This window comes from Palaemon carinicauda, chromosome 1, assembly GCF_036898095.1.
Source record: "Palaemon carinicauda isolate YSFRI2023 chromosome 1, ASM3689809v2, whole genome shotgun sequence".
NCBI classification, from domain to species: domain Eukaryota; kingdom Metazoa; phylum Arthropoda; class Malacostraca; order Decapoda; family Palaemonidae; genus Palaemon; species Palaemon carinicauda.
The window spans coordinates 322,637,108-322,649,374 of record NC_090725.1 but is presented as its reverse complement, the minus strand read 5'-3'; the positions used below and the strand labels follow the sequence as shown (position 1 = coordinate 322,649,374).

The 12,267-nt window shown below is 40.0% G+C and overlaps 1 protein-coding gene across 1 annotated transcript in view; it reads left to right on the top strand.

Moving 5' to 3' along the window:
• Positions 1-12,267, top strand: part of LOC137640761 (zinc finger BED domain-containing protein 5-like) — a 105,725-nt gene that overhangs the window by 7,382 nt on the left and 86,076 nt on the right. Inside the window, exons 2-3 of the mRNA XM_068373240.1 lie at positions 6,412-6,706; positions 6,857-7,782. Of these exons, the coding sequence (XP_068229341.1) occupies positions 6,412-6,706; positions 6,857-7,782 (1,221 nt within the window). The remainder of the gene's footprint in view (positions 1-6,411; positions 6,707-6,856; positions 7,783-12,267) is intronic.

Genomic DNA, 12,267 nt, shown 5'->3' with positions numbered 1-12,267 from the left:
CCTGGACACCAACCGCCCCTTGAGACCGCTCGAGAGTTATGGGGCCCTTCGACTAGCCAGACAGTACTACATAGGACCCTTCTCTCTGGTTACAGTTGTACCAACCGTGTTTCACACAATTGTACATAATTCCTTTTGTATATATTATGCTTGTATCTGCGCTCTTCCCTCGCACTAAAAGGAACCTGAATGATCATGTCTCCGTTTTGCCCTGTAACATTTGTCTGTCTCTCGAACAGGTCATGTCCTGTTGCCTTGAGGTTTTCTATATAAAGAAGAGTGTTCCTTAATAAATAACTCAGTCGTTTCCAATCTGCCATTGAGTTCACATCCTCTCTCGGCCCGTCACATTGGTGACCCCGGAAGTCGACTCGCTCCCACCGCCTTCCACCCCCACCCCCTTGCCCCTTCATCGTTGGTACTATGGCGGACTTTACGGCAGTTGGTGCTGCGGCCGCGCCATTCAAACTTTCATCGTTTGCCAGCGGAGAGGCGTTTGCTTGGTTTCAGCGCGCAGAAGTCCAGTTTCGTATCAGGGGCGCGACTCGCTCAACCACCAAAGCGGATTATGTTCTCGCGGCGATACCCGAGGACACCTTCCCAGAAATATCCGACTGGCTTTGTGAACAAAGAGACACACCAATAGCATATGACGACCTCAAATAATACCTTCTGCAGCAGTACTCGCCGTCGCCAGCCGCCCGTATAGCAAAGCTTTTTCAGCTCTCGCAACAACCGTTGGGGGACCAAAGGGCTTCGCTTGCCCTCAGGGAAATGACCAGTATCGCTCGCCTTCAACCTGCCGCAGACGGCTCTCCTCGTGAGGTGAACCTACTCCGTGCCCTTTGGATACGCCGTTTACCTGAACCTGTGCGCGCTGCCATACCCGATGTCGATAGTTTACCTATAAAGGACTTGATGACCAAAGCCGACGCCCTTATGGACAGCCACTTCAAGACCTCCATCAACGCCTCCACCCCTGACGAAGAGGATGCCTATTCAACGTCAACCGAAGCTGACATGAATGCCGTAGGATATACACGCCTACCCCGTGACGTGCCGAAGCGGCGACAAAGCCGCCCACCACCCACCAATTGCTCGCGCCCCAACGAACGACTTCTACAGCCACTTACTACCTCCCATCCACCGCAGTTTTGCTACTACCACTTCAGATTCGGGGCAACCGCGAAGAAATGTGCCAAAGATTGTCAGTGGCCAAAAAACGTGAAAGTAGGCCATCGCTTGTGGCGGTGGCCTCCCATGTTTCTAATCTTTTCTTTTTACAGGATGCAGGAACGGGCGTGCGATTTTTGGTAGACACCGGTGCTTGTCGTTCTCTTTTGCCAAGGAAACTCTTCAAGGCACAACGTAGTCTGTCTACATCTGCCGACGTCCGCTTGGTAGCTGCCAACGGATCTGCGATACCCACCTACGGTTACGAGAACCTCACATTATCGTTCGGAAACGGTAAATTCAATTGGAAGTTTCTCGTTGCTGACATCACAATGACAATCCTCGGTGCGGATTTCCTCTCTCATTTCCACCTTCTGGTCGATGTCGCCCACCGACGATTGGTCAACGCAGACTCTTGCTTGTCGACACCTCTTCAACACGCCCCCTCTAACCTCGCTCTCCACATTAGCGCACCCACGGATGCCTACGCCCACCTCCTCACGTCGTACCCGGAAGTTTTCCGTCCAGAACTTCGCCAAACGCCCACGGTTCCTGCCAAGCACTGTATTTATCACCATATCAAGACGACGGGACCCCCAGTCTTCGCAAAATTCAGACGTCTGGCACCGGAACAATTGGCAGCCGCCAAACAGACGTTCGCCGAAATGGAGAAAATGGGCCTTTGCCAAAAGGCCTCCAGCCCATGGTCGTCACCCTTACACATCGTTCTGAAGAAAGACGGCTCCCTCCGTCCGTGCGGGGATTACAGGCGCCTGAACATGCAAACAGAAACGGATCACTACCCCCTCCCAAACATTGCCGACGTGACCTCCTACCTGCAAAAAGTGAAGGTTTTCTCTACGCTCGACCTCCTGAAGGGGTATTATTAGGTGCCTATGAACCCAGAAGACATCCCCAAGACCGCCATCACCACTCCGTTTGGCACATACACCTTCAATTACTCCTGTTTTGGCCTTCGTAATGCTGGGGCAACGTTTCAACGTCTCATGGATGGCATCTTAGGGGACCTCCCTTTCTGTGTATGTTATGTGGACGACATACTTGTGTTCTCCTCCTCAAAAGAGGAACACCTCCGTCACCTGCGCCTCGTGCTCGACCGCCTGCAACAAAACGGCCTTGTAGTCCGGTACGACAAGTGTACCTTTGGCGCCAACGAAGTGTCGTTCTTAGGGCACCGTATCACTCCTGAAGGAGTCCATCCCCTCCCTGAGAAGGTAGCAGCCGTTCAGAATTTCCCCACGCCCTCGACCGTCAAAGCTCTGCAGGAATTCTTGGGCATGATCAACTATTATCACCGTTTTCTGCCAGCCATTGCCGCCACTCTTGCTCCCCTCTACACCTCCCTCAAGGGCAAGCCAAAGGACCTGAAGTGGGGTCCCCTTCAAGAAGCAGCCTTCTGCAATGCAAAGAAGGCCCTATCAACTGCTGCGGCTCTCACTTTTCCTATCCCACACGCCCCTCTCCTTCTCTCCACCGATGCCAGCGACGTCGCTATTGGTGCAGTACTCGAGCAGGTGGTCAAAGGCTCGCCCCGCCCATTGGCCTTCTTCAGCAGAAAACTGTCCAAGGCAGAATCGGGTTATTCTACCTTCGATCGAGAATTGCTGGCGGTGCACTTGGCTGTCCATCACTTTCGCCATTTCTTAGAAGGTACGCCCTTCGTCATTCGTACAGACCACATGCCTCTGGTGCACGCCTTCACTCGACAGTCTGAGGCCTGGTCCGTCCGTCAACGCCGACATCTCTCCGCCTTGGCTGAATACAATTGCACCCTCCAATACGTCCCTGGGAAAATGAATCCCGTTGCCGATGCCCTGTCAAGAAACACGTTGGCTGCCGTTCAACTGGGATTGGATTACAACGCCCTGGCTGAAGCCCAACGACAGGATCCAGAGTATCAAGCTTGTAGGACATCCTGCACGTCCCTCCGTTGGGAGGATTTTCCCCTCGAAGACTCCAACACCACCCTCCTCTGTGACGTCAGTACTGGTAGACCGCGACCTTGGATTCCTGCTCCCATGCGCCGACAGGTGTTTGATTTCATCCACGGCCTTTCACATCCCTCGTGCCGTTCTACTGCACAGCTGCTGAAGGCAAAGTTCATTTGGCACGGCATTTCTAAGGATGCTAAGGATTGGGTCCGCCCCTGTACTTCTTGCCAAACTTCCAAAGTACATCGACACACGGATTCAGGAGTGGGCACCTTTCCTCAACCACAGCGTCGTTTCGCACACATTCACGTCGACGTTGTAGGCCCCCTACCCACATCACAAGGACATCGTTACCTGTTTACCGTCATCGACCGCTCCTCTCGTTGGCCTGAAGCCATTCCCATGGAAACTGCAACGTCCGCCTCATGTACATCTGCCTTACTCTCTGGATGGATTTCAAGATTCGGTATCCCTGAGCATATTACTTCTGACAGGGGAACCACTTTCACCTCTCAATTATGGACGTCATTAGCGAATCTCCTGGGCATCACCCTACATCAGACAACGGCCTACAACCCCGCTGCCAATTGAATGGTTGAACGTTTTCATCGCACCCTCAAAGCAGCTTTGATGTCCCGCTGCAAGGATTGCAACTGGTTTACTCAGCTTCCCTGGGTCCTCCTTGGACTAAGGACCACTCCTAAAGACGCCCTCGACGTCTCGGCAGCCGAAATGGTGTATGGCGACCCGTTGGTCGTCCCTGCCGAATTTTTTCCTTCTGCAACCTCCTCCGACGATCTCCAGCGCATACGTCACGTCGTGGGAAAATTTACTCCGTGCCGCCAGACTTACAAGCCCCCAGCGAAGCATCACATACCAACGGACTTGCACCCTGCAACGCACGTCTTCCTGCGCAATGACACCAGCAAGCCACCACTAACGCCCCCTTACACGGGCCCTTTCCTTGTGATTCGACGCAGTCCAAAAGCATTCCTCCTAAACATTCGGGGCAAAGAAGACTGGGTCTCCATTGATCGTCTAAAACCTGCTTATCTCCTGCCAGATGACCCGCCTACAGTTCGCCTCTCTGGATCAGGGCGCCCTATTTAACATGTACAGTATGTCATTTTTAGGGGGGGAGCCATGTACCAACCGTGTTTCACACAATTGTACATAATTCCTTTTGTATATATTATGCTTGTATCTGCGCTCTTCCCTCGCACTAAAAAGAACCTGAATGATCATGTCTCCGTTTTGCCCTGTAACATTTGTCTGTCTCTCGAACAGGTCATGTCCTGTTGCCTTGAGGTTTTTTATATAAAGAAGAGTGTTCCTTAATAAATAACTCAGTCGTTTCCAATCTGCCATTGAGTTCACATCCTCTCTCGGCCCGTCACACAGTTTTTTCCCTTTGCCTACACAGACACCGAATAGTCTGGCCTATTCTTTACAGATTTTCCTCTGTCTTCATACACCTGACAACATTGAGATTGCCAAAAAATTCTTCTTCACCCAAGGGGTTAACTACTATACTGTATTTGTTCAGTGGCTACTTTCCTCTTGGTAAGGGTAGAAGAGACTCTTCAGCTATAGTAAGCAGCTCTTCTAGGAGAAGGACACTCCAAAATCAAACCATTGTTCTCTAATCTTGGATAGTGCCATAGCCTCTGTATCATGGTCTTCCACTGTCTTGGGTTAGAGTTCTCTTGCTTGAGGGTACACTCGGGCACACTTCTATCTAGTTTCTCTTCCTCTTGTTTTGTTAAAGTTTTTATAGTTTTTATAGGAAATATTTATTTCAATGTTGTTACTATATTCAAAATATTTCATTTTCCTTTATTTCCTTTCCTCACTGGGCTATTTTCCCTGTTGGGGCCCCTGGGCTTATAGCATCCTGCTTTTCCAACTAGGGTTGTAGCTTAGCATTTAATAATAATAATAATAATAATAATAATAATAATAATAATAATAATAATATTATTATTATTATTATTATTATTATTATTATTATTATTATTATTATTATTATTATTATTCTGCTCAACTCTCCTACATTAACATTTGCCGAAAATAGTTCAGGATCTCTTCTCGCCTACGATGCTATTAATATATCAAAAGCAGAATGATAAATACTTTCAATGCAAATGGAATAGGATTTAAAACTTCCATTAAAAAGGTATTTACGAATAGATATATATTTTATTTAGAAGCATATTTAGATAAATAGTAAAAATCTCAATTAGTTCATGGTCTCTGCTAGCCTACGATGCTATTAATACATTAAAAGCAGAATGTTAAATATGTTTAATGCAAATAGAATAGGATCTAAAACTTCTATTAACAAAGCATTCACGACTAGATATATTTCTGATTTAAAAACATATTTAGATATACAGTACAAATTTTAATTGTGAATATACTATAAGTAAAAATATACTATGATGTATATTTGTTATAAATTGTATGATTGTTAATGTGTATTTCATAATAAAAGATAAAAAAAAGAAACGGCAAGTGTCTAAAAACAAAATAATAGAACTAAATGGTTATGTTTCACAACATGATCAAAATTTGTTTATTATTAAAGGAAATAGGTTAAATTGATAATTGCATATGGTTTCTGTTGCCTGATTGGTAGCGTCTCTGCCTGGTGTTTGCCAGACTGGGGTTCGAGTCCCGCTTAGACTCGTTAGTGCCTTTAGTGTCTACAACCTTACCATCCTTGTGAGTTAACGATGGGGGGAGGGAGCCTATAGGTCTATCAGCTAAGTCAACAGCAGCCATTGCCTGGCCCTCCATGGTCCTAGCTTGGGTGGAGAGAGGGCTTGGGCGCTGATCATATGTATATATGATCAGTCTCTCTAGGGCATTGTCCTGCCTGATAGTGCAATGTTACTGTCCCTTGCCTCTTCCATTCATGAGCAGCCTTTAAACCAGTGATTCCCAACTGGTGTGCCGCGGCACCAAGGGGTGCCGTGAGATCTTTCGAGGGTGCCGCCAAAATTCAGAGGAAAAAATTGCATTAACTTCACTCTCTCTGCTTCTGCTGCTGCTGCTGCTGCTGCTGCTGCTGCACAATTTAGCGATCGAATTTTCAACTTAGCTACTTTTCATTGAATTTGTATAATAATACAAATTACTAATTATATGATTTTGCTGTTTAATAATTGTACGGACACTGGAGAGAACAGCTTGGCGGGAGAGTGGGAGGGAGGGAGGGGAGTGAGGGTTGTAGACTGACGCGTATGACACACGTACATTGGCCCTGCATGCAACATAATTATAGAAACAATGCTTGGCAAAGAAGCTCAGGAACAGATTTCGAAAGTACCTCTTTCCAATAACACCATCAGCCGCAGGATATCTGAAATGTCAACAGATATTAATGAAGAAGTTGTGAAGCAGATAAAATCAAAAAGAAAATTCGCATTGCAAGTAGATGAGAGTACTGACATAGCTGAAAAATGCCAACTGGTTCGGTTTTGCAAATTCATTTGCAAGGATATTGTGGAACAGTTTATGTTTTGCAAAGAATTACAGACCACAACCACTGGAGAGGATATCTTCGCGTCTGTAAATTCGTACCTCACTCAACATGGTCTTTCATGGAATTATTGTTGCGGCATATGTACTGATGGTGCACCATCGATGATAGGAAAGTACAAAGGCTTCATCACCAGAGCATTGAAAGAAAATTCATCTATAATTACAACTCACTGATTCCTACACAGAGAGGCGTTAGTAGCCAAGAAATGTGGAGAAGAGTTGACTGAGGTCTTAAACCAGGCTGTCAAGATGGTTAATTTCATCAAATCCAGGCCACTGAAAAAAAGGGTTTTTCAAAAGATGTGTCAAGAAATGGGTGCGGTTCATATTTCACTGATTTTGCATACTGACATAAGGTGGTTATCAAGGGGTTGTGTACTGAACCGCGTTCTTGAACTCAAAGAAGAATTAAAAACCTTTTTCCAAGAGGAGAGACATGATATATTCATAAAGCTGCTTGAAAATTCTACTTGGTGTTTGAAGCTGTCATATTTGGCAGATATTTTCATGAAGCTGAATGAACTAAATCTCTCAATGCAGGGGAGACTTGAGGGAATTGTAACATCAGTTAACAAGATGAAAGGTTTCCAGAGAAAGTTAAAATCATGGAAGTCGGCTGTTCAGAAAGACGATGTGTCAAACTTCCCTTCTCTTCAACAACCATGTTATAAAGGTCTGGGAACCGTAAAAAATCTTATTCTTAATCACTTGGAACAACTAATAGAAGCAGTTGATAAGTATTTTCCATCGCTTTCTACAGAGAAACTCGATTGGATTGTATCGCCCTTCGAATTGGCTGACATGGCTGAAGAACTGGACTTCACGGCAATAGAACGGGACGAATTTCTTGATATGTCTGCTGATTCAACACTGAAAGTCAAATTTGAGAAGAGTGACGTGACACTGGCAGCCTTTTGGCATGGAACATTGGGGGAATATCCTAATTTGGCTAAGAAAGCTATTTCTCTACTTTTGCCTTTCTCCACATCGTATCTGTGTGAGCAGGCATTTTCTGCTATGGCAACAATAAAATCGAAACAAAGAAATAGACTTCTTTCACCTGAGGATGATATGCGGGTGGCATTATCAACAATAAGACCTGATATCAAGAGTTTGTGTTCCAAGCATCAATCGCAAGTTTCACACTAACTATGGTTCACTTTTGCCTATTTGTGTGTATGTCTTGAATCATAGTGTAACACTGTAACAGTGTAACTACTTGAATACATTGTGCAACTAATGTAAAACTTTTCGCAATTACATATTTGTATTATTATACCATTTTTTGTAATAGCAGGATCAGTGTAAAAAAAATTTTCATATCTATGTATAAGGTGTTGTTAAATCAATGCAAAATGTCGAAATGCAAAAAAAAAAAAATATATAATAAAAAAAAAACAACGGAGATTTTAAATATGTATTTCCTTATAAGGGTGCCGGGAACTTTTGAAAGGCTTGCCAAGGTTGCCGCAAACTAGAAAAGATTAGGAACCACTGCTTTAAACCTTTAAACCATAAACAGGATTCATGCACAGAAAAGTAACCTTCATGGTCCCTGGTGGCCATATTTTATATTTAATTTACATGAAATTATTGATGTTTATATTAGGAATAATTTTTGAGGTTGTTGTCATATTAGTATAACCTATTGAAATATAGTGATTTGAAGTACGTTTTTATTAAGAAATAATCGTTTTTTAACAAATACAATAGGAAAATATGTATTTTGTTTAAAGGGATTATTGTGTGGGCTACATGGAGCATATTCACAATTGTATTTCTTTACTGTTTTTTTTTTTTTTTTTTTTTTTTGTGGAAATATTTTTATATTATTGCAATGTTACGCTAATTAACTAGACATTGATATACATTCTTTATTATATAAAAACTCAGTTATGATTAAGGAATACTTCCTTCGTTTATATAAAATTCTAGAAATATATAATGAAATATAGTAGATAAAAAGATTAAGGTGGAAGGTGGCAACTGTAAGAACTAAAGTATGGCCAGTATGGACATCTGGTGAAGAGAGAGAGAGAGAGAGAGAGAGAGAGAGAGAGAGAGAGAGAGAGATCTATGAAGCCAAAGATATTTGCCATATTTTTTTTAATGATATTTTACATCAGGAACGCCAAAAAAGAAAGTAAAAATACTGTGATCAAATACTGGGTCTTCCAACTCTTCGGGAGCCTTTTGAAGCCCAGTTAAAGGTTTGGTGAACTGATCTTTCTTGGGGACGGTGAAGAGCATGCCCAAACCATATATAAGAACGGTTGGAGATTTTTTTCATTGGCATACCATATATATATATATATATATATATATATATATATATATATATATATATATATATATATATATATATATACATAAATATATATATATATATATATATATATATATATATATATGATTATATGTATATATATATATATATATATATATATATATATATATATATGTATATATATATATATATATATATATATATATATATATATATTATATATATATATATATATATATATATATATATATGATTATATATATATATATATATATATATATATATATATATATATATATATATATATATATATATATATATATATATATATTCAAATAAGCCATATTTTTTGGATACATTAATGTCTGGATTCTCTAACGACCTCGGGATCAGATACCCAGGCGAAATCACACAAAGATAAGAGCTTCTGACCGGCCGGGAGTCGACCCCTTGTCCGTCAAACTTGTATAGACAGTTACTTAACCACTTGGCCACGAAGTGGTTCAGTCACTTTCTATAAAAGTTTGCCGGACCAGGGGTCGACTCCCGGCCGGTCAGAAGCTCTTATCTTTGTGTGATTTCGCCTGGGTATCTGATCCCGAGGTCGTTAGAGAATCCAGACATTAATGTATCCAAAAAATATGGCTTATTTGAATATATATATATATATATATATATATATATATATATATATATATATATATATATATATAATCATATATATATATATATAATCATATATATATATATATATATATATATATATGATTATATATATATATATATATATATATATATATATATATATATATATATATATATATATATATATATATGATTATATATATATATATATATATATATATATATATATATATATATATATATATATATATATATATATATATATATATATATATATATATATATATATATACATATATATATATATATATGTATATATATATATATACGTATATATATATATGTATATATATATATATATATATATATATATATATATATATATATATATATATATATGGTATGACAATGAAAAAAATCTCCAACCGTTCTTATATATGGTTTGGGCATGCTCTTCACCGTCCCCAAGAAAGATCAGTTCACCAAACCTTTAACTGGGCTTCAAAAGGCTCCCGAAGAGTTGGAAGACCCAGGCCTACGCGGATAACGACTATGAAGCATGATGTAGGAGTTGGTGTGTGTTTGCCTATCTATCTCAATACATAGTTGTCTTTTTTGACGGGTCGCGTATACTATTGTAGGAGTAATAAAGCAAATTAAAGAGTAGCTATATAGGAATCAAGTGTTATAAGTAGGCAAATAGAAAAACAAATGAATTAACGAATAAATATATAGATAAATTAAATAAACCAAAAGAATTGGCTGTACCAATAACCAAGCATACTAACCACCATTTAAAAACCACATAAAGGTTTAAAGGTTTAAAAGCCGTTCATGAATGGCAGAGGCAAGGGGCGGTGACATTACCCTATCAAACAGGACAATGTCCTAGAGACTGACCATATATGCATATGATCAGTGTCCAAGCCCCTTCTCCACCCAATTTAGGACCAAATAGGGCCAGGATATGGCTGCTGATGACTCAGTAGATAAACCTCTAGGCTCCCCTAAACTCCCCATCCTTAATTTACTTGGAAGGTAGGTTGCAGCGACCAAAGGAACAAACGAGTTTACGCAGGACTCGAACCCCAGTCTGACGTTTACCAGTCAGGGACGTTACCGCATCGGCCATCACAACCCTTTATATATAAAGGGAGCAAATAGCATTTACCCTCATCAAAATATTCCTAACTTTATCTTCTTCTCAAAACTTGAAACAAACTTAGTATAACTTATTAATTTGACATTCCTTAAAGGACTAAATCTTTGTTCTCTAAGACTAGTTGCTGGATAGCTTATAACCACGGTTACGGAGATCCAAAATTACAGAAAAATAAGAAATCTATAGATAGACAAAACAAAATCCTAAATTCTATTTTACATTTGTTTTAAGTTTGCTTATCACTCTATACACGAATGCCTCCTACATGCAACAATTGTGGTACGATTGTCTACACACAATGCATGTATATGAAATGCCGAGCTTGGTAAAAAAAAAAAATTTGGTGTACCGCACGTGTTTCACACACGGTTGTACACTGTAAAAGTATTTCAGTTTATATATATATATATATATATATATATATATATATATATATATATATATATATATATATATATATATTGCTCGACTTGCACCGATAACAATCTGTTTAGACCTGTCTGTTTATGAATTTTATGAATTATAATGTTTTAATTGCTGTGACGTTCTTGCTCGGAACTGCTTGTATATAAACCCATGATCTGTTGAAATAAAGTTAGTTCCATTCGCCTCGCATCTTAGTTATACGAGCGGTACATTTGTCAACTTTGTTATGGAGTCAATTCATTTGATTGCATATGTAATATCAAAAGCTTATTTACTCATCTATATAGTCTGAGCTTTTAGTTTCTTTCCATACTTTGTTTTATATATAATGATAGAGGTAAAGGTGTCTAGTTTCAGTTCCAGTTTCCTTAGAATAGATGCTCACCAAAACGTTAGCCGGGTGAGCCCAAACCCCCCACTGTGGGGCCTAACCACAGCAACGACCACCCCAGTAAAAAGCTTAAACTCAGGGTCCCGGCATGGGATCGATCTGCTACCATGCGAATGCTAGGCACTTTACTAACCAGGAGGGTTTATTTGATTTTAATGGCAATAACCTATATTCTTTTAAAATCTTAAAGAAATACAAAATTGATAGTTGATTGATATATTTCAAGTGTGCTCATAACATTTTCCAGAATTTCCATTAAATTTCGAATTGATAGATTATGTAATTTTTTCAAACTATCATGTGTGAGAAACCAGTGGTAAAATGTTCGAGATTATGTCATATCATCATAATCTCTGCATAAAAAAAAAAAAAAAAAGTTTGCTGCTAGATACGCCGTTTAGATTGATATTCCTCTTTATAAAACCAGTTGATATATTTTGTAGTGAAGTTGTTTGTGATCAGTCTCTGAGTACCGAAAGCATAAATATTTTCATCAGTGATAATTATGTCTATAAACAATCTTTTTCATATAATGCTGCAAGAAATTGATCAATGAATTTTTCCATATACCAAAAGTTTATCTATGAAAGTGAGATTTATTTGATATTTGTTATAGTCGCCGCAGAGATTCCAGGAAAAATAAGCCCCACTTCCACCGATGGCACGTTAACAGCAGTCACAACAT